At 39.4% G+C, this 27,464-nt stretch overlaps 1 protein-coding gene across 6 annotated transcripts; it reads right to left on the reverse strand.

Moving 5' to 3' along the window:
- Positions 1-1,174: 1,174 nt before the first annotated feature.
- ift43 (intraflagellar transport 43 homolog (Chlamydomonas)) lies at positions 1,175-26,880 on the reverse strand. 6 transcript variants are annotated; one of them, XM_081603243.1, is made up of 10 exons: positions 26,734-26,880; positions 25,550-25,648; positions 22,729-22,799; positions 19,990-20,025; positions 19,287-19,333; positions 14,857-14,929; positions 12,792-12,867; positions 12,602-12,664; positions 12,217-12,346; positions 1,175-1,635 (listed from the first exon to the last, which is right to left on the reverse strand). In XM_081603243.1, the coding sequence occupies exons 1-9, from the start codon at positions 26,788-26,790 to the stop codon at positions 12,239-12,241; spliced, it is 630 nt and encodes a 209-aa protein (XP_081459369.1). In that variant the 5' UTR covers positions 26,791-26,880; the 3' UTR covers positions 1,175-1,635; positions 12,217-12,238. The 6 variants fall into 6 exon arrangements, 5 of the variants coding, with proteins under 5 accessions (XP_081459369.1, XP_081459370.1, XP_081459368.1 ...); XR_014085822.1 differs by lacking the exon at positions 1,175-1,635 and adding an exon at positions 11,655-11,876 and having other exon boundaries at positions 11,986-12,346; XM_081603244.1 differs by lacking the exon at positions 1,175-1,635 and adding an exon at positions 11,655-11,876.
- Positions 26,881-27,464: the final 584 nt, after the last annotated feature.

Here is a 27,464-nt window from a genome sequence, read left to right on the forward strand (position 1 = left end):
TCATTGTCAGGTTGGGAGGTTTGTGGTAAAATAATTTCACATTTCTGGAGTAATTAGGAAATCATCCCTGACCTCTGTGGCACTTAATTGACTTTATTTGATTTACTTTCAATAGAAATTGTGTCATAAAAAGTGAACAATTTTTACCTTTGAACAGTGTTAACCTACAGAGTAAGATATATTGATTTGAAGATGGAGATATTGTGCTGTTATGAAAAGAAAAGGAGAACACAAAGCAAGCTTAAGAGAAGCTGATCTCCACTGCGCTTAATATTAATGTCTGTTTTGTGGCTATCCAGTTTCCAGAGAAGCCAGCTCCTGCGTTGGAGCGATTGAATGACAGAGATTACCTGTGTGGAAAGCCCCACGAGACAGCTGATTGATAATGCATGACAAAAATGTTTTTGTTTACCCACAGATTTGGGTTTGAGCAAGGTTTCAGTTTCTTGTTTTTCTTTTCTTTTTTTTTTGTCTGAAACCAGACACAGACGGATGGGATAGCTGGTCAGGAGGTCTGGACTTGGGAGTCAACCGTGGCTCCGTATGCACCAGAAGCGCCTCCTCGAATGTAATGTGGCGCATCCACATCACATTCTTCCTACCGAGGCTGGTGTTGTCCTAGAGGGGATGTAACATGAAAACATAATCTCACACCACTACTTCATTCCTTCAGCAGCATTAGATTAGATTGAAACTTCCCTGCACACTTTCCTGGGGCTGTCAAATGAGCTGTCAGTCATGTGTCAGAGCCGGCCCCCACTCATCTGCCCTAATACATCACACAGCCTTTTATATGGATCAGTATGAGTGGGAATCTCTACTCTGATGCCAGCAGCTCCTGGGCTGCAACATGCTGGATGATTGATAGATCCTTGCAGTGATGCCCATTTGTGTGGTTGGTTGGAGAAGGTCCCCTGGTGTCCACAGACATGCACAGAGAAGGATTCTCAGGCATTTTAAACACAAATACATGCTATTTTAAATAATTGTCCATTGCTATAGTGGACAGCTATTTAAACGTTGTATGTGCACGAGGATTAATGGTATATAAAGCTCTTAATTACCAGACTCCAGTGTGTCATTCATTCCCTAAACTGCCACAGTGCCACTGTGAGTTAACAAAGAAAATTATTGAAATCAGCTTAGGAAAAACATATTTGTAGCTACAGGTTGGTGCTTTTCACGCCGTTCATCATTTATTGTGAAAATTTATAATCAGGAAAAGACATTTGATTTATCATCTTGATAAATTTCAATTAATGATGTTTAAAAAACTGACAATATTGTTGTAAAGGTTTACTATTTTCTCCACTTAGTTCACAAGAGCATCAAGAAATGTCAGTAAATTCAAAAATATGATTTAATCCAGTTATTGTGTGGAGATTATTGATAGAAAAATAACAAGTAATAAATTGTTTATGTTATCGTTTGTATCGTTATCACAATAGTACAACAAAATATTGTGACACAATGCTAAGTCAATAACCCCACTGACATGAAACCATTATCTAACAAATAATCTCATTTTCAGCCGATTCTTTAGCCCGATTCCCTCCTATATGGGCTTTATATGTAAATGCTTGCTGGTTAGTGACGGGAACGCTGAGGATGCAGCAGGAAATGAGGAATTAATACCTGAAAAAAAAGAAAAATATCAGATACCTGGAAGCTGAATTTGGGGGGATGAGACAAGAGGATGAACAGTGAAGAGGCACAGAAGTCAGGAAGAACTATTTTTCTTAAGCTTAATAATAGTAGAAGACTGTGACATGTGTTCCTCCACTATTTTGTAGTTTCCACTTCAAAATACACGTTGACCGTCTGAGAAAGACTTTACAAAGTGCATGTTTTAAAAAAATGAAATTCATTGAAACATCTAGAAAAAAGGTGCAACTATGGTTATCCTAATTCATGCACAAAATTGATATTATAACATAAATATTTGTTTGAAGCAGCTACTCCTTCAGATGCCCGCTCTGAGATTACTGAGGGGGATCCTGAGTTTCATCTTGGCATGCAGGCCAAGCTAATGGGTACTTGGCACATTGACAGCTATCCATCCCAATCTCAGTTTTGCTAATCCAATTGAGGAAACCTGCTTGGCATGAGGGGGCCTCATCTGTCTGTACAGCTCATTAATAAAGCTCCTCGAACGGGACATTCACATTCCTGGGGATCAGCTCAAAACTCAAGATTGAATTAGACTTACAGTATAATCACCTCTGCGATGCGTAATCGTCATACTTTGTGGGGCAGCACGCGAGAAAATATCACCTATTGTGAAAAGCAACACATATTTTAAGAATCCTGATCTGCTTCCACATTTTAAAGCTCCTCTCATCTTCTTTGAATTGTTTCCATCTTCCTGCTGCTGCATTTATGTCCAGGGATGATAATAATGTTTCTAATCTTGTTACATTGTGCGCAGAATTGTCTCCCATGTTAATGATGTACCAGCCCCCTCCGTGGTCCACAGAGATGCTTACTTTCAATTTGTGTACTGTCATCTCTGCTCCACAAAATTGATGCTCCTTCTTCCTTTTAATTAAATCAAATACAAAAAAAGGGGGTTGAGGTGTACAACCAGCACATATGTGCAACCTCTCCTACTCCTGGACAAAATCTGGTTGTACAGATAGTGAACCTGATATATAGAGCAAAATAAGCAATCCGCCAAAAAAAAAAAAGCTAATTTCCTAATAAAGATATTCATTTTCAATCCTACCATGTAATTGAGGCTTTCACTAAAAGTTGACAGACTTATTGATTTCATTCTGAGAGCTGCTGAGTATTTTTTTTCCTGGTAAATAAATAAATTAATAAATAACAGTTCCAGGTATTTCTCTCAGGTAGGTTTACCCTGAGGCGCAACTGAATCCAAAAGTCTAAGAAATGAGAACGTAAAAAAAAAAATTCCCACACATTAGAAGGCGGATAATTGGATTTCCTGTGTCCTGTATGGTGGGCGGCGTCGTTCCTGCAGCTGTGACATTATCAAGGAAACATAACCTGAAGGCTGCAGCGTGGCAGCACAGGCCCCGCAAGGCCTGTCCTGCAGTTCCACATCGCTGCCTGCTTGGCTATTCATCCTGTGGACCCGGCAAATGAAATTATGGGAGGAAGAGCAAAGGACATTCTTCGGGAATTAATCCCATTTATGCCTAAACCCACTTCAGGTTTTCATAGTGAGGCCCTCCTCAGACGTAAGGTGCTTTTACAATTAGACAAGGCCTTGGGAGTATTAAAAAATATTGTTTACTGATTTGTTTGTTGAAATATTTGTAGATCAAAATAGCAAAGAGAGAAAAAAAACTAAAGGGGCTGTTTTATAGAGTCCAGCTATTAGGGAGTGGAATTTAACAACCAGATACAGTCATGTTCAGTAAATTAGAAGACTGATTTTGTCAGATCAAAGTACATTTTAAAAATAACAACCTTTAAGCAAGTATTAAACATACTTTTCACTAAGTCCACATTTCTGTTTTTATAAATAGTTTTTTTGTTCTTTATTAATCTGACGTTATATTTATATTTCAAATGTTGTGTTTTCACTAATTGTTATACGAGGATCATCAGATAACAGAAATAAAGGTTTTCAAATTTCCATCAGTGTGTAATTAGAACATATAATGTGTTTCACTTAGTCATGTACTTCCTGAAATAAATGGACTTTTCAAAAATATTCAAATTTACTGAATGGGTCTGTACTCTGTTGCAATAAACGGCTCTGCATAGACTACTGTTAGATAAGAAGAGAGTACAAATAACATCAAATGCAGTCAGAACAAGACATTTATATTTAATTTTAATGTATCGACCATATAATTCACACTTCTAAATTAAATAAAAAGATGTACATTTAAATTTTGTCAGTTTCAGTCTGTGTATTCAGTGATCTGTAGTTTGTGTCCTTAGAAATGGTAAATATAATAAAAACAACTACAACAAAACACTGAATGAATTGCCAATATAACAAATATGAGATGCTCACGTAACATGTTTTTCATGCATAATTTAAAGATCATATTAATTTTGAAACATCACATTTACTGAAGTTGAACTTCATTAACTGTGAAACTAAAGATAGCACTGTTTTATATATATATATATTTCTGTCTCTCTCTCTCTTTTTTTTTTAGCAGTCTAGTTTTGGTGCTACTTAGTTAATGTTCTAATAACGTTTAAAATAAAAAATAAATAAATAAAACAAATTAAACAGTTTTAACCTTAAATGTCCAGCCCTTTAATCAGAGTTACATTTAATCTCACCTCTAAAACCAGATGAATGTATATTATAATTCCTTTTTTCTGATTTGCATGTGTTTACTTCCACCGGCACAGTGACAGCGGAAGCACCTGACATCAATTAGCGCGCGCTCAGTGAGCTCGACGCACTGCGGCTAAACACTGCCCCCTAGTGAGCACACTTGAACACAACAGGTAATGCTGATCATGTCCTGCAAGTTTGATCAGAACAATTGCATATCTTAACGACCTAAAATACCCATTAGCACTGTGAGATTTATTATTATTATTATTATTATTATTATTATTATTATTATTATTATTATTACTACTACTACTGCTACTACAATAATGTATATGCTAATATTGTAATATATTTAATTGAATTATTGTTTATTTGTTTAATGCTAATTTACACTGAATGTTATTGACAGCATGTTACAGCCCAAACGGGTCCAATTCATACCCAAAATCCGGCCACATCAATTTTATAGTTTTCATAGCATATAGACTCAAATTCAACAACATGCCTTCCAATTTAATCCTGGTTATAATGTAATATTTTTTTTATTATGAAGGTATGCATTAAGGAGGTGATTTTTCAGCAATCCATGATCTTGAACATGCATGTTGTGATGGTTAAAAGGAACACCTCCCTTTTAACAGAGTCGAATGTCTTATATAGAAGTTTATAATCTAAGACAGCTGCATGATATGTACATAAACTAGTCTGACACATGTGGCTGTTCCTTCAAGGAAATTAAAAATGCATGTGGTACATAAGTCTGAAACTCAGCATTACAAAGTTCAGCACACACACACATCCATGCGAGTATTAGCACAAGAGCTCTGCTGATTAGAGCTCCTCATCAAGGCCATCATAGACCACAGTCAGACTTTAAAGGCCCCAAACACACATCAACCTTCCCACCTTCTGTGTGCACACACACTTTTACTCAGAGACACACATGTAAACACTCTGAAACATGCACACACTCTGCGACAGTCTATTCAGGCAGGTCCCTACTATTATCCTGTCCTCTACCCTAAACACGGAGTTTTAATTTCAAAGCTCTGATTAGCTGATGATTGCATGACAGCCGCCGACCAGGTTCCCTTTTCGCCCAGCTCCCAGACTGCAACTCAATCATGCCCAATTAGTGGGTCCCCAAACACTCTCTCTTATTAGAGGACTCATAATCGACTCATTGTGTCCTGATTTGGCAAATAAATCACTCTGGAGGCTACTGACTCCCCCCGTCACCTCCGCCATTTTTTTCTATCCCCACTACTTCCTCCACTCTGTCTTTCACTGCCCACTCCCCTTCTTTTCCTCTTTCAGGGGTTCAGTGACAACGTTTTCAGGCGTGCTTTTCATTGGAGCTGACAGTTTGAGCAACGCCATACTCCTTTTTTTTCCCTCCCCATTCCCCCTGAAGAATGAAGAATAATTTAGCAGCTAAGGCTAGGCAGGCAGCATGCGGGTGTCCTTGTCCTACAAGGTTAAGAATCCATTCCATCTGAGCAAGAAAGGAGTGAATTAAAATAAATGATGGCCACATATTTATTGCAAGTTTGTAGATGAAGCAAAGTCAGCCCAGAGGACCATTGGGGCCCAGACTGCCGCTGGCCCAGTGCAGCAGAGGGACCTCCCTAAATAACTGGTTAACAAAACTCAATGTGACATACTTATATGCTGCATAAATATTTTCAGTAAATGTTTGTGTGTGTTGGACACATAAGGGCAGCCTAAAAGTAATAAAAAAAATGTATCAGACTGAAGGATGTAAAAAAGTAAACAATAAAATTAGGGCTTTTTTTTTTTTTAGCAAACGAGTGAGACACTCCCATGTCATGGACCAAAGAGCATTGAAACATAAAGTCCTTCAATCCAGAGATAAAAAAAACCTGCCTAAAAAACTGAAGTGGTTGCATGTTACTAAAAGGTTTCGGGTGTGCCCGATGAGAGGACAGTGCCTTGCAAAAGTATTCACACCCCTTCAATCCGTTCACATTTGGTCATAACTGCAAATTGTGATGTGTTTCAATGAGATTTTATGTGTTGAATCAACACAAAGTAGCAAAACACTGTCAGGTGAAAGTGAAGGATGCATGTTGTTTTTAAAGTTTGCTTGCAAAAAATATCTGTAAAGTGTGGCATGCATTTGTATTTAGCTCCACTGTGTCTGTCTGTTACTTACTACTGTTCCAGAAAGATCAGATTCATAGTGCATAACGAATAATTATCTTGTCTGTTGACAATTCCCCCACCTGAGCTCTGGGTCTCTGCAGCTTCTCCAGAGACACCATGGACCTCCTGCTGCTTCTCTGATTAATGCTCTCCTGGACCAACTCTACATGACAATGTCACCAAGTGAGTATTAAGCCTTTCAAGTGCTGAGCAGATCCTCAAGACAGAAATCTGGGAAGTATAGTTTGTTTGCAGTGAACCTTCAGCCATAATTTGAGTCATTTCAGAAAAGCCCAACCATAATCTGAGAACTGCAGGCTGCCGAAGTAAGCTTTTTCACCTATACTGTCTCCTTCTCCTCTGCTCTAACAAGAGATAAGAGTTTGGCATTTGTGTTGGGTGGTCATTAGTCCGTGTTTACAGGCGAGAATGCCTGGCCAGCTGGCATGTGACGTTTGATGTGCTGTACTCTACCACTGTGAGACCCCCGCGGCAGAGTCGGCGATGCCCAGCAACCCCTTTCCCCAGGCGGGCCATCGAGACCGTGTCGAGCCCTCAGCAGATGGAGCCTCCAGCAGCTCCTGTCTCTCATCTACAAACTAAGAAGAGGTGGAGCAAACACTGGAGGTGGGCCTGGCCCGGGCTCCCATCACAGATGCCAGCAGAAGGCTGAGACCCCGACGAGGCCCTGCTGGGAGCGTACTGGGCCGGAACAGGTGCAGCCTCAGCCCCTGTATCCCCTCTGTCAGCACCTCGGCGGTGGAGCCCGCACTCTCTTCCTGTCCTGACTCCTTCTCATTCACACACTGCAGAGGTGTTGAGGGACTGCATCCAGCACCCCTCCCTCCACCCCACAACACGCCCATAGACACCAAAAAAAAAAATTACAAGCAGACACAGTTCAACAATAAGAGGGGGTAATAAAATGCTTCTTCCACCGCCTTCTGCCTTCCCTTCTCAAGGAACAAAATTACAAAGTACCAAGTTCACAGCAGACTTGACCCTCTGAGGGCAAACTACTGAGTTGTGTTGACTCAGGCGTTTTCCTCTGCTGGCCATGATAAGCTTCTCAGCTGACCCCGCCACTGCCAGGGGGGGCAACAGAACCACTTTCCCATCAGCCACTACTTTATCGCCAGCAGCTACAAGACAAAGAGGTTCTGGTGTGTACCTGGCCGCAAGCAGCATCCTGCGTGATGGAAAGAGTTTATGATCGAGGTTTCGCTAAAGCCCAACAGACCACCTTGACCTGTCCCTGGACAGAGGACCTTCGTGGACACTTTCAGATGCACCCCAACCCCCCCAACCCCCACAGGGAGCTGGTTACCCCAACCGCCTCTGAATTATTATCATAATTTCCCACAGAGGCACTGCAAAGCCTCTGGAGTAGAGAGGCACCCATGTTTTACAGAATGTTGTGTGTTTTATTGCCTTTAAGTCACTCATAGGCCAGAAGAGAGCGCCCACAATGATAAGAAAACCAGTCATGTGAAAAATGAAGGACCTTGCCTACAAGACAGAGAGGTGAAGAAGGGAAATAATAAAATACATGACAAATGTAGAGCCTGGTTGTATTTCATGTTCAAACCCCCTCACCTTCCAACACAACACCGCACTAAAAACATACGAAGGAAAAAGGGAGAGTAATACTTATCTATTCAGATCTCACTGTTACTATTCTACCATGTGTGCAGCCAGGTGTATTGAAAAGTGTGGGTTATGCAGGAAAGTAAGCACCTTCTGTGGATCAACAAGTCCTGTCATGTCGCTGAAGTTTGTGATGCTTCAAATGCTCTATATTTGTGTCTATGTTCAGGTAATGTATTACTCTTGAACTGTCTTCCAAAGTAAATAATCGTGGCTTCAGCACTGACTCAAATACATGTGACTGTCTTTTTTCCATAGTCGAGAAATAATGTAACAAAGGTGCAACGCTTTGTTACTATGGCTTTTACTCTTTAGGTTCTTTGACAAAATGTCAGCCGTAAACCGCCCAGGGGCCTTCTAAGCTGCCATCGTTTTAGCCATTTCATGTCAAAGCCCACCTGGGGTAATCGGTAAAAAAAAAAAAAAAAATGGAATTGGAGCGGTAGAATATTAACTAAAGAAGAGAAGAGGAAAAATAACTGAGATTACTCTTCAGTGAGTCAAACTTTAGGCTTTCAGGGGGGAAAAAAACACTTTTATTGTCTTTTTTGTGGAGTTAATTCCCCCTTCTCTGCCATAAAACCCCCTGTGGGGTGTTAAAGGTGCAGTATAACTAATGAGAAATAAAACATCTGTTTAATCTAGGCGTTTCAAAGGCAAATCCCCTTTTGATCAAAAAATGATATTGATCTGACTCCCTCAGTTGTGTGTCGAGAACTTCTCCTTTAAACTTGAACTTTTCGCTGCAAATCAATGCTGCAGCAGCTTTTTGAGGTTTGTTTCAAAGAGGTTCTATTTAAATATGGCTGCATTTGCATGGATTCGTTCCAGCGTCAGAATTCAAATTGACCTTGCAAATGTTTGTGTTTTAACCTAATGAGTGTAATATGGTTTTGTTCTGGCCTCATCGTCTGCCTTTTTTTTTTTTTTTTTTTGGTCTTTTTCAGCCGTGTTTCATCTTCTCGTGGGCTGGTTCGTGGCCAGGTCACTGACAGCGAACCCGTGGCAAGCGCGTGGCCCCTGCTGAAATGAACAGGGCCAAATATTCCCTGAGCTTTAGCGTGTCTGTCCTCACCCCTCACTCTGTATCTGAGAGGGCCCCGGCTATCTTCACATCTCCCCATTTTCTTTAATTACACCTCGGCATATTGCTTTTGGGCCATATGGTAGGGAGATATTGAGAATAGATAAGATTTATAAACCTCTGTCAACACCACAACATATTAAGTAGAGTTGGAGGCATATTATCTGTACTCTACGCTTCCATTAAGTACAAAATTTCCAAATACTTTAGGAAATGCCTGTCAAAGGAGCAGGACAAAAATTACACTAACGAATTCTTCACTATACTTTTATTAACATTCCATTACTTGCCTGAGTCAGTTTTCTTTGCCACCAAGCAATAGGATTTTGTATGGATCTGAAAGTTTTAGAGTTGAATTTCATAAACGAATACAGAAATGTCATGAAGAAACAGTCCCTTGCAAGTATGAACTTTGACTAGGCTATTCTAACTTGCGTGGAGAAAACAAAGTTGGAGTAAAATGGAAAATGTGGAGTAGTTTATGCTTTTTGTTTCCAGATGATGGACTGAACAGTGCTGTAGGCATTTTATAACCTAAACCTATTTTAGCCTTCTCCACAACATTCTCTTTTTATTCACTAGTGTTCCCTAACAAACCCCTGAAGCCTTAATAGAATAAATAAATTTGTACTGAGATTAAATTACACACTGGATCTGATTCAATATTAAAATACAAAACCTAAAAAACGTGAAAAAGCTCAAGTTGTGTGAAAACATTTGCAAGACATTTTGTGCTTAATTTCATTTTAAAAAATACAAAAACACAAGTAATTTTTGGTCTGGTTCCTAGTTTCTGGAACAAAAATTCTAATACACTTACAAAAAAGATAAAGCTAACTTACAAGCAATTTTTATAAGACATATGAGCTTGTTTTAAGTCAATAACTCTTAATATTAATATATAAAAAATACAAATTCCACTAATAACATGGCAAAATGTCTTGTTATAAGTGAAATAATCTGCCAGTGGCACCAGCAGTTATTTTTTCAATATTAAGGAATTTACTTAAAACAAGCTGCTTTATTTTTCTGAAAAGTTACATGTAAGTTAGTTTTGTCTTATTTCAAGAATATATTTGCACTAGAAATTAGACCAAAAATACTTGCGGTTTTGCAGTGTAAACCCGACTAAGGCTCATTTAGTATCCCTTGATACATGCAGAACTGAATAAAATCCGACTCTGCCACATCTCCATTTCAAAAAGGCACCTTCCACCACGACCACAAAGCTTCCTCGGGACACAACGGTCCTCCTCACTAGAAATGCTTATGCTGTTGCTGATGTGATTGAATCCACTGCACGCCGACAGTGAGAGGTCATTTTCTGCCTCGCTGCAGCATCAGGATGTACTGTAGACACTGAGAGACATGCGGAGAATAAAGGAGGAGAGGATAGCAGCAGGACGAGGCAGCAGAGAGGTCACTTTGAGAAATCTGGATGCAGGCACATGGCAAACAGCGTCTCTGGATCTCTTTCTCGCTCTAATCCTCTCTCTGATCCACCGACGCCTGGCCCAGTCATTTGAAGAGGGCCGCAACCCGTGATCGCCGGGCCCTAATCTGAGTCCTCGGCCCGTCCGCAGACCATCTCAGACGGCACCGGCTGGCTGCCAGGAGAGGAGTGGTAGGCTTAGCCTTCTCCAGAGAGACAGCTAGAGGTTGTCTCTACATGGATGGGCACTTCGCAGCTCAGCGGGGGCAGGAGGAAGGGGCAACATAGCAGCTGCTCTGGGCATATGGGCAGAATTCATTAAGTCTGGCAAAACACGCCAATTGTGGAGGCGGTTTATACAAAAAAAAAAAAAAAAGAAAAAGGATGCATTTGTCTGACAGAGAAGCATAGAAGCACTGAGTCCAGATACCGGGACCCACAGAAACATTCTGAGCACAAATGTCTTGCGTGATAGCTTCATCCTCAGGCATCAGAGTTGATGAAGTTGATTCAAGGCCCACCAAATGAAAAAAAAATCTGGATCCGTTTGTGATGGGCAGAGATTGAGCTGTTAGATGCGTGCACTGTGTGTCCTTGAGGACTTTTCTGAGCCTTGTCGAATGTCAAGAGACGGATCTCTGCCTCAGAAATAAACCTAATCACAATCTGTAAATGTTACAGCTGTTTCTCTAATAGACCTGGCTGCACTTTGGAGGCCCGCATCTATATTCACACACATGAACCAAAGGCAAAACTGAATGCTGATTTAGCACAGCTTGCCGAGTTATACATCATTCCGCATATTCTTTTGATCAAACTGTTGTGTTTGTTTTATAAAATCGCTTTAACTTCTTGAGATTCTTCCTTCTGTTTTTACTTTGTTTCTAAAGAACTTGCTCATCGCTGGGTGTAACTGGTCTGAGTGAACGATGAGGTGGGAAACTGGTTGTAATTAATTGTATTTGTGTTATTTTTCTCAATACAAAAAGGAAAAAAGAAAGAAGTTGAATAAGAAGTAGGGTTTCTTATTTTTATAAGCAACCGGAAGCTAAAAATGAAAAGCAACAAAACATGATTTTTATTTTTAGTCCACCCGACATGAAAAACGACTAATTTTCTCATCCCTTTATAAAGTTGCAGCCAGCTTGATTCCGACTTGCATCCATGCCTTTTAATTCAGTAAAAGTATAATGTATGCTAATCCGCCAGGTGTCAATAGGAACTCTGCTCCATGCATTTGAGATAATAGTGAAGAAGGGGTTGCTCCTATCGAAGAGCTGCAAGATAAAGTCAATGGCAGAGTCAATAACAATAAGGTTGTAGGCTTTAATGAGGAATGTTAATTTGAACACAATCAACTGGATTTCAGCTTAGCTGATTATCAACCTTGGACTTGTATGTAGATCCTGATAAAGCTGCCAGTACAGAGAGGACATTTTTATCTGAAACCACTTCTTTCAAATGATGGCCTTTGGGCTGTTCAACTCAAAATAAATCTAAAAACAAGAGACTCAACAGATCAAATAACAGAAATTGGCCACAGAAACAGAGAACTTTTGAAAAAGTTCTGAGACATCAAGAAATGCTGCACATAAAGCTATAAAAATAATTTCTTACTTAAAACTAGAGATAAATGAATTCACTGTCCCTCCTCTTCCGACTCCTGACTCTCTCCTTGATCCTGTTCCATCCTGAGCTCTGAGGACACCTCTGCAAACAGATGATCCCAGTTCCAGATCACATACTCCTGCCGAGCAAAAGTCGACGAGAACAGAGGGGGGAAGAAGATTCAGAGAGCCGGACAAGCCAAGAAAGAGAGCGGAGGGAACGGGGGGAGCAAAGTATGGAGAAAGGGGAAAGGAGAGCGCAGGGTATTAATGTACACATCATAAATCTTGATTACCTGGGAGACAAGAGTGGCAACCTCCCTAGGTGCTCTACAAACAGCTGGACAGGCCTTCAGGGGGAGCTCACAGGCTATATTTACTAAAATCTCACTCACCTCTTTGAACTCTTGCTCTGGTGCTAAAACCTTGGAGAGCAGCTTCAAGTCGATCTCTCCATCCTGAAAAGAGATTGCAGTAAAACCCCCTTAGCTTGCACAAACTGGGGTGATACAACACTGAGAAGACCACCTTGAAGAGAAGGGTATACGGGGTAAAGATACATAAAAACAAACGTCCTTGACTTACTAAGGTTTGGAACGTAGAGAAATGTTTCAGATCATTGTCCAGATCACGGTAGGTCATCACTCGAGTCACCTGAATCCTGAGAAAGCCACAGGGGAAAATAACATTTTTAAAGTACGTTATGCAAAAATAGCAAAGAGAAATTTTAAAGAGGACTTATGATGCAAAATTTGTATTTTGCACATTTTTGTACTTGCAATAGGATCTCAACTACTAAAAACATCCCAAGTACTTAAAAAAAAACCACCCAACAATTTTTTGGCGAAATGTAATGTTTTTTGGTGTCTGGAAAATGATCAGTTTCAAAAACCTTCCCATTGTTAAGTCACATTAGACGGGAACGACACTGTTACTTAGCAACTCCAGCAGAGCTGTAGTATATTTGGCCAGCTGATTTTACCACTGTATGCAAAGTACAATGGCTGCTGGAAAAGTGTTTGTTGTTGACGTATCATTAAGAAACACCTTGCTGCATTCTTGCTGGTTGTACAGGAGGATATATTAGTGCTTTTTTTCCAAAGTTGTACAGTTGTATAAATGTATCTTTAAGTAGCCATTTTCATGTACAATTGTAAACATTGACTAGGGGAGCCTGGCAAGCAGTAGTTTATTTAGATTTAAAATGACAAGAGGCCCTAAATTAGCTCATTCTGAAAGAACCTCAAGATAGGCTAAACTGACCAGACTAAAATCGCATCATCTAAGAATGATTTTTGTGCAATAAAAGTGTAAGGAACATGTTTTGTATAGCCCTTTGTTGTATCCTAACCTTTTCAAGGAAGCACAAAAAGGTCACCTTTAAGGTTTATATGTCACACTCAGAAGTCTGAAAAATGTCTTTAGATAAGTTTAAAGTTTGTGGACAATCAGGCTCCACATCTTCAAGCAGTGACCACAGAGAGCAGGAGACACTTGCCAAGTGTTAAACGCCTCAAATTGAAACCCAGCTGCTTATCTGCGGGTTGGAATTAAGTAGGGGGGCTCTCAAAGTGGCCGGGGCCTAGCAGTGCATGCCAGTCCTACTTACTGCACATTACACGCTACATTGCCCCTGCAATGAGTTCAATGTGGATATTATCTTGCATAGAGTGCAAGCCCCAGCCTAATAACCTCCACCACTGTCACAGCCCTGCTACATAGTCGACACATGTCGATGTGGCTCTCTCTCTACCCTTTAAATCAGAGTCTGGATGGAGAGAACAGGGATGCATAAATCTCATCAAACTATTATTCCCTTATTTCAGCAACGTAAAAGTCGGCCCGCCGCAATAAGGTGAACAGAGGACAGGTAACTTCAAAGAGACCAGATCCAGCGTCCTGCTCATAGTCAGAGATTGACTCGTTTTTACAGACGAAGCGGGTTAGAAATGAACTGAAAATGATTTTTTTTCCTCAACAATTTTTTTTTTATCATAACAGATTCAGCAGTGTGCAAAGGGTGCTTTATTTTGGTTTGATTTTTATACACCTGGATAAACTTAGATCAAGTTAAAATATCTGTGTTGATTAGTACAGACACATTTAAACCTCGTAACAAACAGTGACACCTTCACTGCACCAAAATCAAGAATCTAGAGGTTTAAAAAGGAAGCTGGCACATTTTTCATTTGCATGTCTGAATGAGTGTGCTCATGTGTTAGTAAATCTGAGCTCAATGGGACAAAAACTAAAACTGTAATCAAGAAAATCAAACATAAAGTTTATCGCTTAAATATAAACCAATGCAAAAAAATACCTTTATTTCTCTGAAATTCAGAACTTTGTCTTTTATATAATGGAATACTATTGATTTTAATTTTTTTCAAACATACAGACTGTTTAGGGCTGAAAACACCATTAAAAAGACTATGTTACAAATCATCTTCGGTTCATTTTACAGAGAATGTGTAAAATATATTTAGTAACATCTGGTGGCCAGGTTTGGACCCTAGATAGAGCTAAATACTGAATAGTCCCAACATATTTACCCTGTACTGGAAATTACTACTTGTATTAAAGAGGTATCTTTCATTAGTACTTGGTTTAAAAATGATGCATCTGACATTAAAGATTAAAATAACTTTTGCACCTTGGTGGAGAAGCAACTTGCATTGTCAGATCTTCTTCCTGCACCTCCTCTAGGTCTGGTATCACTGGAATATCTGAAAGCACAAACAGAGAGGTGCTAAACTTTCAAAAAAATAAATAAAATGACAAGTCTGTGATTAACCAGCAAAAATAAAAGTAGTGATCTAAAGACAGCATTTCCCCTGTGTATGCCTGTCAGAGGTGCGTGTTTGTGAGATTTCCTGCGTCTTTTTTGCCGCCTGCACCCTCGTAAGAGCTGCCCTGTCATCGCCATGCGGCCATGAATATTCAAAAGGCAAGACGGCAGCTCATCCCGCTGTGATTACGGGCGCTGGGCAGGGGCTCCCCACAAAGCACCCCCCGCTACCTTAGCATTTGGGCCCTGTCAGCGCCGCCCACCCCCAGGACCTGCGGTGGCCAGCGGGCCGACCTCCATGTCCACTCTGCCACTCCGACTGGGGCCGCGTCCAGCCATGTGCAGAAGTATTTGCTTGTGGGCCCATCTGTGTGGGGTCGGAAGTCACAGCGAGGCCTGGCAGGGGCCGCGGTGCCAGGAGCCGCCAGCCCGCTGGTCGAACAGTGGGATCCCGCTTTAATTGGCTGAACGCAACAGGACAGAGGATGGCTTCACTCCCAAGAAGGACAGGGCAAACTTCCCCAGCTTTGCTCCGACTGACAAGTGAAGGCACCAAAATAATCACTGATAAAGAATGGAGAGAGAATGCAGAAATATAGGAATTTGATTGTGACAAATAAAGAGAAAAACTGTCAGTGCTGAACTTTAAGCAGGAAGATCCTCAAAGTGACTCTTTGTTGAAGCATCTGTTAATCGATTCAGGATTCAGTTTTTTTGGTTCCTTGCAGAAGTCCACCTCACTGTTGACTGTGTCAACGTCTCTTGCCTGCTGTTCTCTTTACAGATTGTTTGTCTGATTTACTTCTGAACATTTCAAAACTTGAATTTCCTTCAACCAAAGCCGTCCTATTGTTGTCTTTGATGCTTGAACTTAGAATGACGATGTAAAATAAAATCCATCTTCATATTAATCTAGCAGACACCTGAAGGCTTCGCAGTTTTCTGGCAGATTACCAATCAAACCAAATCAATTAGTGCACTCTTAGTCATAATGTTTTGATTGGGAGTTTTACTGTGGCAAAAAATATATGTTTCATTGGGCAGGTGCCTCAGATTATCTGGCACCCTCAGATTAAAGAAGCCTGTGGACAAGACCATAAAAATGCAAACATGTCCCTTTATCCAAATCGCATTTTCCACATGAACCCAAATTTTCTAAACCCAGTAAAACTATCTACCACATATATAGTGGTGTATTTACAGGGACTTGGGAAAAAAATAGACATCTGGATGCAAGAAAGAGAAGAACCGAGTGCCAGAAAAGAGAAACAGAGCACTGGACTGCATGAAGAGGCTTGTCGGTAATCTCCAACCACAGTGCTGTATCCTGAGGGGAAAGTCGATACAGGAGCTAAATAGAGGTGAGGAGATGGAAGTCTGAATCTGATGTGAGGAAATATCTTGGCATCTATGTCACCATTTCTTCAAAATAACCCCTGAAAACAAACTTGGCTACAAAAAAAAAAATCATTGATCTTTGGTGGAGTAAAAGGAAAATGTTTCATTCCCAGCAAAATTCCCAGGTGAATGAGGAATTCTGACAACAACTAATTAAAAATAGCCCATCAAGTTTTGCTGGAAACCAAGCCCCCCTCCTTCAGCTGATAACTTACTTCCTCTTCTTTTTTTTTAATTAAACCAAATTAAAAATGCCACACTCGTTTAGCCGCTGACAAGATTCATCTGTGTTTCTGATATCCAAATAAATGCAGGCACGGCTATTCCATATTCATGAGGCCCGGTGACACTTTGTCCTCTCATTTACAAAGCACAGCGTTCAGCAGAATCCGTCCCCCCTGGACTCCCAATCAAATTTAATGGTCTTAGTGCAATGACATCAAAAAGCTTTGCCGTCCGGCTCTGCAAACAGCTCCGTGGGTGTAGATCTGTGCACACGCTTCCTTTCAGACTTCCACTGATAATGCACCATTAACACGCACCATGAAGAGTTCAGTGTGAATAATAGAGGCATATGCTGTCTATATGCAAAGTCTGTTATTGAGAGGGGAAAAAAAGGGAAACAACTGTTTGAAATTGGTTTTAAATTCAACGTATGACTGGAGGTCAAGCGGCCGGTGTTTTCTACCAACTCCATCAGGAGGATAACTACACCTTACTGCGCTCAGCTGGACGTGCGTCAGGGTGGCTTTTGTCTGCCTTATTAGTCAGCCGCATGCTGTCTCCTCGCTGAAGCATGTAAATATCAAAAAGCGGATAATAGGTGTAGCTGCAGCTCATGCATGCCAGTCAGCGGCTTTAGACGGGAGGACGTCTGCCCAGTAGCCGACACAGGGGTCCCGTCACATGATCACCGAGGCACAGCTCCTTTTGAAAGCATCATAGAGCAAAATTCAACACATCAGAGAGTGAGAGCGAGACACGAAACAGAAGAGTGTGTTTGCGATACTGGAGCTATTTTAAGTGACCAGCTGGAAGCGGTGGGGGCAGCTGGGAGCAGTTGACTGGCCAACCCTTCTCTCTGTGGGTCTCTCTCTGCGCTTGTAGCCAGTGGACATAAGGGATAAGGGTGTGGGACATAATCAAGATTGCAGGGGCTATCTCAGTAACCCTCAGCACTGTAATTTCCAAGGCCCCTGCCTCCAGCTTTGTATTAAGAGGTCTCCCTCCACACAGTAATAATCTTCCCAGCGGCTTTAACTACAAGAGAAACAAACCTTTATATTCAACGTTCAACTGGCCATTTGAATCTGTATTGACAATATTAGAGGTACAGCACTTAGATTCTAATGGCTGGATTGTTCCGAAATACATTTAGATAATTTAATCAACATTTATACTTTTTAATGAGCACCAGAAAATAAAACGCTGTGTAACAAAACAGAACAATTTATATTTATACTATTTATATGTTGTTATATTGACTTGTGTTGTTTCTTTTTGATAATTTGAAGTGTGCCTCTTTGCCTGTTTTTATACAACACAGTATAATATTGTGCTGTACATATTTAGAAGAAAAATATTTAGAAAACATCTAAGTAGTTGACAAATACAGATTGGTTGATTTTTATTATCATAAATAAAACTGTAACAAAATATTTTAATTAACTCAATACAGTTGAAAATCCCCTATTTTCAACTGTATTGAGTATATATTTTATATACACATGCAATAAATGTATCATTTTAATATCTAAAAATGTACAGAAAATGTTAATTTGTAAAAATTAAGATGAAATAAAAGTAATTTATAGGAATAAATATTTGGATTACACACATACTTCTTTATCAGTTCATGAAGTGGGCAGTGCATGCTAACCTGTTTTTACTGAGGCTATTTGACCTTACATGTAAAGCTGCTTTGCACAGCAAAAACAGAATGATCTTCTGCAGCCTTTCTTCAAAATGTTGCCCTCTCAGTCTTAACTTGTTTGTAGAGAGCACAAAGGTCACAGACAAAAAGTGATACCAAAACATTTGTATTCAGCTGCATGGGTCTGGTACTCTGTGTAGATGTGTGTTTGTGTTCAACTGTGGTTGCATAGTCTCAGTACAGCTTTTGAGCAGCTTGATTGGTGCAGCTCTGGTGAAAATTCACATAACTTTCTTGATAATATATAAATGCTTTTTATTAAGAATCTATGTAAATGTTACAGAGACAAGCTTTGATGCATAAACAGGGCTAACATGTTCTTCCTCAGATTCTAGTTGGATTCAAAACTGCTTCAATCAAAAAAACTGTAGCACAAATGTTCTTGTATGTGTTAAAGTCCTTTACAATTCAGAAATCAGAATTAATCAAAAACTAAATGAGCAAATGAAGTTTCTGGGAAATCAGAAATACGCATCAGTCAGGAAAAATCCCCACCCCACCGTAGGGAGTTCTATTAACAGAACCTAATTTAAGCTGAAAATATTTTTCTTTATATGTCTAAAACAATTAACAGGGATGCTAAGCAGTCACAAACTTCACTTATACTTCAGGCTGGCTCTGGTTGTTGCTGTTGCAAATATTATAATTTAGACAGCTCAACAAGACTTCTAATCACATTGGCTTAAAAGAGAGTTTAATATCTGTCAAAGGTTATGGCTATTAATTACTCTGACCAGCGTGAACTGAAAACTTGTTATATTTGTTCACTCAAAACATACTCTTACTATACGAGTTCCAGCAGCAACCGGGAAGAAATATGGCAGGAACGTCAGAGAAAAGTGATGATCTGACTTGCTGCTTATCTGCTCTACTTTCAGAGGACAAATGTGCAGGAGAGACACTGGAGCGCTCCTCTTTGCCAGTGAGGAGACACAAAGAATGCGGAGGGCAACGGTGCTCTTACCTCCTCCATCATCTGATCCCTGGGGGGTTTGTGGTCGCAGGCGATGGCTGTGGAATCAGGAAGTAAGATGAGAATTAATTATTTAATACGTTCAAAACCAAGCCTGACGGTGAGACCATCACAGGGGGAGAGCAAGTTGGTTCTTAGTTTTGTTGATGTTTTTGCTCTTTCTCCACCATAGATGGAGGACATCGGTTCTTGATTTCTGTATGCTCAACACAACAAATTCTTGAAGAAAGTAAAAAAAAAAACCTATCTGGAAGCAATGTTCAAGTAAGCATTGCTGGGACAAGAGTGACAAAACCACATCATGAGAGATATTCTTCAGGGAAACACCATCAGTTTCACATGAAGTTTTGTTTCACTGCAGCCAACAAGGCACCAAGCACCAGCTGGGATGATGAGTAAAAGATGGATGGCTGTGAACTCCACTCTATTCTAAGACACAGAATGGTTGTGAAACTAGAACTACAGGAAGACAGCAATAAATGTTACAGCAAATCCGTCATCCTGCTTTTATAATCACTTAGAGTGATTGTTTTTTGTTTTTTTTGGAGAACGAGCATTACTTGCAACATTCAGAATGTGCACCGATATGGAAGATACATAAAAGTATTTAACATGAACCTTTTTCACAACAATACACTTTACTAAAACAACCATCAAATTTCATAAGGAACTTCAAGAGTCTGAATTAACTTACTCCTCCAAGTCCTCAGCAGCTCGTCTTCTTGAAGACCTATGAATGAACAGAGAGCACGGTTTTTATTCACACAAAACAAGAACTTTAATCTGGGTGTATTTGAGACACACTTGGTAGAAGATGAAAGTATGTAACTGCATTGTTTCTATGACTGAGGTGATTGTGGTTCAGTGTGTAGAACGGCTTCCTCGTATCAAATGCTGATGTCCCCTGGGTAAAGTTAAAATCTGTGTTTCATTGTATGTGTGTGTTCAGGTGAGTAATACAGGGCAAATAAGGCTCCAGTGTAAAGAGTTTGAGTCATCACTCAGTCCAACCAGGAAAGCGATGCATAAATTCAACCCTTTATCATTTGTTCTGTATAGGAATGATTTGATTAAATATTTCTGGATATGAATTGGATTGATTTGTCTTGAAAAGACTTGTGAAGTTGTGAACTGGCATCACATTAACAAATTTAATTGAATTCAAAATGAATTCTCTTTATCTGCATGTAATATTATGACCAGGTGAAGTCTTCTGTTTCCACTGCTTTCTAAGTCTTTAAGACTATAATTTTGTACATCATGTAACTTTTCTTTAAGCTAAAAATATAATTGAGGGTTTCTGCAAGTTTCATTTAAGGACATATAAGACTGATTGAAATTGTTTTAAGATCCTCATAATTTAAGTTAGGACTTAACCGATTCACAAAAAAGAACATAATAATTTTACTAATAACATAGGAAGAATTATTTTTATTTAACTAAAGAAAAGTACAAAAAGTCAATTTCAAGAACAGAAATCTTTCAAGTGTTTGCAGGAAAGGTTGACCGTTATTTTGTCACGGCATAAAATTATGCCAGAGATTCTTGACCAAAATGATGCCATTTTACAAGACAAAAAAATAAATAAAACTAAAATAATGGAACAGGTGAAGAATAAACTAATGCACAAATTTATTTAATTAAATTTAATTAATTTAATTAGATTAAATGTAATTAAATCTTAATTTTATTGTCCCGAGTGGGAAAACTAACTCACAACATGTCCACTCATCAAACAGAACATGTTATAGTTTTGACAATCAGCTCAATTTAAAACAAAACTCAATTTTGTCACTATTTCTAACATACACTTTTCTATAAGACAACCAGTAATCACTGCAGCCTCATATGAAGTTATAAAATCTTCTTTTTGGAATTTTTAAGAGGTAAAGAAACTCTTTTTCATTTTGGTAGTTTTCCTGGGTGGGTGCTGCCGCCTGCTGATCATTTGATTTTCCTTTCATCTTCTCTGACATCTCTAGCAGTCACAATGCCAGTATTAGCATTTGGAACAACAGAAGAAAGTAGTTTTATTAAGAAACTTGTGCATTAGCTCTAGTCCACATTTTGATTCATCACCTTAAGCAAATCTCTTCTCGTGTCTCAGGATTTTAAAGAGATTTACCTTATTTCAAATAGACAAAAATTATTTTTAAAAATGTGATTTTTTAATTTTATTTTAGATAAACAGAATAATCAGACAAAAAAAATCTCAACGATAATGGAAAGGATCAGAAACCTGATGATCAATACAGCCTTGTGAATTTATTCACTCCTGCCTTTTCAATCTTTTGGACGCGATCTGACAAAACACCAACAACAATAAACGGACAAAAGTCCAACCAGGCAAAGCGGAGATGAGCTGATACCTGGCTGCCCTTGGACTGTGTCCTGTCTGGAGGGGGGGCAGGAGGGTGGCGACACTTAAGACACATTACAGGCCGCTTGATTAAGACTCATGTAAGGCAAAGCGATAGACATGGTAAAACTGTCTGGAAAAAGTTGTTAGGGATAAAATATATTGTGACAACCTGGTTTCAAAGGTTCATCAATAAACTGACAGATCATTTAGTGTCAATTAGAAGTGATAGATCGACAAATCCCGGGATTTCTGCGCTGGGATTAGTGGGAGGAGGGCAGTGGTGATTGAGCATGAGAGGTGACATTGAAAGGAAAAGTCCTTGCCGGTTCCAGGGGGGACCATTACTTACTTTGTTTCAGAAAGGATCAATGCACATGCAAGCCCCTTTTACACCTCCTGTATTTGAATCACTTTGAGACCAAGAATCAAGAGGGGTTACGCAAAAGTGGAGCTGTATACGCTGACCTTCGACGTGTGAAAGGAAAGACCTATTGAGTTTGCCTTTTTTTCCTACTTGCACTAATGATGCAGTAAACTATGCAAATAAACAAAAGTGACTCCGCCTGCTCGCTTCATCCAGCGTTCTTTAATTTCCACTGAGACTAAAGCAAAGGAGCGCAGTGGCAGGAGAAAGGACAGACCGTTCACTCATGAGCAGCGCTAACAGTTGCAGATCAAACCTTCCAGCAAACACCAACCGTCTGTTTCAAACATTTTTATGAATTCTCTATGTTGTGCTCTCTGTGTAAAGAGCAGAGTACAGTGGTAAGAGGTGATGAAGTGGCTTGAACCCCTGTGATGAAGTGGCTAGCTGACTAACAGTGCCCTCCTGTGGCTGATGCATTAACCATGTCAATTACCGCCTTGCTCACAGATGAAGACGAATGGAGAGTTGCCCGCTCAGACAGGCTCCCTCTAACCTTGTTGATTCACAGCCTGAGAGCCAAATATACACTGATAAATAAGCTCATTCAGCAGCATGAGAGTTCATTAATAACGCATAACACAAGCGTGCGGGCTCCGCTTCAGCGTTGCCACTGCAGAGCGGGGGGAAAGGGTGACGATACATACTTGGCAGAACCAGATCCAGAGCTTTCCTCTGCCCAGCCACCCTGCCGCCGCGCCGGTTTAGAAGGGGGGCCCTGCAGAAAGAAAACACCTTAATAGCCCAAAAGATTTAGTGGATTTCTATTTACACAGCAATATGTGTCGGTACGAGTTTAATGAAGCAACATTATGTGCTTAAGCTTTGTAAAAAAAACAAAAAAAACAATTAGAGACACACAGAGAACCTCATGTGAGGTTTATAGTTGTACAGTGCTGTGCAAAAAAAACCTTAAACCTCTTAAACTTTTCCACACCTTTCAAAATGGTTTTCAAGGTCTTGAAAAAAAAAACAAATTAAGAAGGGTGACATTAGCCCCTTCAATCTGCGACCAGGTCCCTTCAGAACAAATTCCAGTAATTTAACTGTAGTTTACATCCAGCTGTTCTGTGAAGGTCACAGAGATTTGCTAGAGAAAATTAGCGGACAAACAGCCACATAAAAACCACAAAGACCTTAGCAGACAGATTAGGGAAATGTGGAAAAGTTTAAAGCAGGTTTAGGTTATAAAACAACACCTCAAGGTTTGAAGCACAGAGCGACCCATCATCTGAAAACAGGAAGAGTGTGTTACAACCGAAAAACGACCCGGGTTTTACATTATTTAGCTGAGAATGTTGAAGACTTGTGGCTCAAGTTCTACAAAGTTTGACTCAGAAAGGCTAACACACATGCATGCCACACTTTTCCGATAAATTTTTGCCTGTAAAAAAATAATAATAAAAAAAAAACATTTTAGCACTTCACAAATATGCGCCATATTGTGTTAGTTTAGTACATAAAATCTTAATAAAACATAACGAAGTGTGTGGCTTATAAAGTGATAAAGGTAAAGAAATGTAAATATGGCACCAACCATTTCAACCATTTACTTTCTTATCATCTTCTGGAATGCTTAAAAAAACCTCCTACTCATATAAGAACACATCAGTGTTTGCAGGAAAGATTCGCCTCTATAAGTTAAGTTGTTCTCATGCTGTATTGTACATATGAAGCACAGTATGGGAACTACATCTAGCCCAAAAATAGACTCAGAGGGGGGTAAAAAAGCAGTTATCTTTGTTTGTTTGAGTAATAAACCACGAATGTATCAGGATCATTAAATTTAGACCCTGAGAACAAGTCGTGAATGAGTGAATTCCTTTAAAGCATACATAGGTGGGCACCAGAAAAATGAGTTAGAAGAAACCACTACATTTCTCATTACTGTATTGGGTCTGCAGAGGACAAAGTGTTTTTGGCAAATTTGCTTCTTTTATGATGGAAGACGAAATAATCATTTAAAGCTGGTTCCTTTTGCAAAGCCATTTATAAATCTGAATGCCGCCATTAACCAGGGCAGAGGGAGGGGGAACCCACTCTATTCTACTGTATATTACCATTAAACCAGGGAGCCGAGGCTAAACGAGCTCCCTTAACTTTGTGTAATTAGTAACTGTCTCTTTAAAAGGAACAGATATTATTAAAAGGCTTTCTAGCCTGCAGAATGTCTTCCAAGTGATGAGAAATCCCTTTGTTGTTTGTTATTTGATGCAATGAGTCATTTTCACGAGGGACTACATAATAAGATCACGTTTCCTTGCGAGGGATAAATTCTTCTGGCATTTTCGCTCAACAAAAATGAAGAGGCTATAAGTGTCCTGAGAAACAAAGCAAATCTGTGACTGCAATTCCTCATGACCAAATATGAACCTCATAGTTGTAGTGAAGCGCTGAGGCCTGTGAGGACAATTACCTCAGCCTTTGGGGTTTCTAATTTAGGATTCTCTGGAGGTCTCTGGGTCAAGGAGCTTGTGGTGCACAAACCTTCAAAGCACAAAAAAAGCATCCGATTCTTTGCTGCAAGGGATGCCAGGAATGTAACCAATCAGAGGACAGGGTTGATAAACAAACCCTGTAAAGAAAAAAAAAAAAAAAAGCTACAACCGTACAGAAAAATGTGATGTATGTGCACAGAAGGTCATGGAGGGCGCGAGAGTATCGGCTCATACATTAGGGAAGTTGGCCTAATTTGGGAGACTAGCCTAAAGCAAGAACATTGCTGTGGCTTTTTTTTTTCACTTAGGGAATGTTGGCGGGTTTGCAGTTTGCCAGAGCAGGAGATGTGGCTCATTCCAAAAATGCCAGTGATAGCAGAGGGGATTTTTTAATCATCTTTCAAGAGCCATATTTCAAGAGCCTATGTCCAAATTCCTATGTGCAGCAGAAAATTAACACTAAAGATCACAATGAGGACACCAGAGCCACTGTGTAGCATGGTGAGACTGAGGTTTAGGTTCATCTTCTAGCAGTACGATTACCTTAATCGTTATGGATTTTGCAAAGAGGAATGGGTGAAATAATCAGTAGATGTATACACTGAGAGTGATATATCTAGAAAAGGACATGGAGATGTAAGTGCTTAAAAATGTGGCTTTATAAAGGTACTTACTTCATTTCACAGTATGATTTAAAACTTGCTGGAAGAAATAAAATATTAAGCAAACTATCTCATAAAATGCATAAATATGCACGGCATAAAAACTCCTGCCGTTTACTGACTGCATGTGTCGTTATCTTAGAAGCATCATATGTTGCAGGTACAAGGTAAACAAAGATGAAGCAAACAAGTGAAGAAAAAAGTTAACTAGTTGGACCATCTGCAGCAGGAGCCATGCAAATTGACACCACCCACCTCTTCATCATCATCCTGCAATTCATGCATGTGACAAAATCAAAGTGCAAATTAAGAACTTGTAATTTAAAGACAAATATTAACATCCATGTAGATATCTAAAGATCACTCACATCTCCTATTGAAGCAGAGGTGGATGATTTCCTTGCCGGCCGAGAATCTTCAAATGACTGATCAGCTGGTAAACGAGCTCTTCGGCCAGATTTGGCAGTCTGGGAAATGTAAGTTATATCTTTTTAAATTTAGGATGTTTAATCTATTTCAAAGAGTGTTGAAATTATTAAGCATTATATTTAGGCAATAACATAATATAGCAATAGCTTAATACAGTACAAAGCACAGAACTTGCACAGAACCATAAAATGAACGCAAACAATTTTGAAAAGCTGATGTAAAACCCTAGAAAACAAGTGTGATGTTAAAAAATTAGATGAACATGACACAAATAATGAAGAGGGGGGAAAAAGACTTTAAAAATGAAAGATTCTGATGTGTTTGCTATGTGAAAGGCAGTCGAAGTATGTGAGAAGTAGAACAATTGAGAACAGTTCCATAGAAATTCATCTTTAAAATGTCAAAACATTCTAGAGTTTTGGGTTTTTATCTGGTCTGTGATATCAATTAAGATCTAAAATATACAGAAAGTTAGGGAACATGACTAAAAACTCTGATTAAATGAGCTGATCAAGTGAAAACTCTCGAGAATTCATAGAAATTTGCCGAAATAGTAAGATCCTAAATCAATGATAGAAGCAGCCATTACATTACGAACTATGTTCTTGATTAGACCCCTCTTCTGGCAGATTATCCCTGAACAGGTACATATATTTTTATGCATTGATTTTTGTGCTCCGGTTCCCACTTCCTGTTTAAGTAAAAATTAAGTAAACAATGCATTTACTGCGGATATTTTTCAGAGGTCAGTTTTTAATTAGCTAAAATATTAACCACCTTCAAACCACTTATAGGCATAGGGAGACTAGAATACACGGAAAAGCCAAGCTGCAGCGTTTAGAAAAAGCAGGGATGGCTAACCTCAAAGCTAACTAGGTAGTGGGACGATGTATAACAAACTTGTCTGAAGAATTTGTTCAAAACAGTTGGAAGCTAAGCTGTCTTTACACGAAGCTAGCTATCTCTTCTAGTGGAAAAACACCATAGGGCTAGCTAAAAGGCTAGCCGTAACCCCTCACTGAAACCTTAAAACAAATCATTCTTCGAACAGCGCTAAAAAAAAGTAGAGACATTTTACGAGTTTTATCTTAAGAGCTGCTTAAGATCCGAACGGTACGCTTACATTCTTTGTCACTCCACCATCTTCGAGCTGAAAGTTGTCATCCATCTCTCTCCTCATAGCTTGTTTTCGCTTCTTCCGTAAGCATAGGCGTTACGTAGCAACGGTCACCATCGTAACGCTAATCTCGTTCAGCCAGATGTAAGCAATTAACACAAGTAATTATAAATATATTTATATATACTTTGTTTCTTGTGTGCGAATTTATTTAGACAAACACTTCATGACCTCTGCTAATAGTTAAAATAAAAAACGTTGTTTTTCTTCCCCGTCTCAAATTAGACATGCAGTTTCTCAGTCTGTCCGCCAGATGTCAGCGTCGCCCACGTTTTTGGTGTGTAGATCAAGTAAACGGTAGCACTATGCAGCCTGTTCCCTTTTTCTGCACCGATCTAAAACACACCCTGGATGTTGTCACTGTTTTCTTATAAATAACTTTAATATATTAAGTTAAACATGTTCTGATATTAAACTAGCAGAAGCATACACCAAAAATAAAATTCGTTCTTGATCATATCTTTGAAAACAAAAACACAAACTTCCTTAACATATCAACGCTTTCGACTTAATTTTCTTTTGTTGTGAAACCAGGTTTCTAATAATTTTAAATCCCTATATGTCTTAGAAGACCTAGAGACTCGGAAACAGATCTGAAAATATATTTTTCAATATATTCCGAGAACTCATTGTCCGAACAAGGTTTAGATGTTGTTGCCCCTCCCTCAGAAAGCGTC

Source organism: Poecilia reticulata, chromosome 22, assembly GCF_904066995.2.
Source record: "Poecilia reticulata chromosome 22, P_reticulata-male-v2, whole genome shotgun sequence".
In the NCBI taxonomy this organism is placed as follows: domain Eukaryota; kingdom Metazoa; phylum Chordata; class Actinopteri; order Cyprinodontiformes; family Poeciliidae; genus Poecilia; species Poecilia reticulata.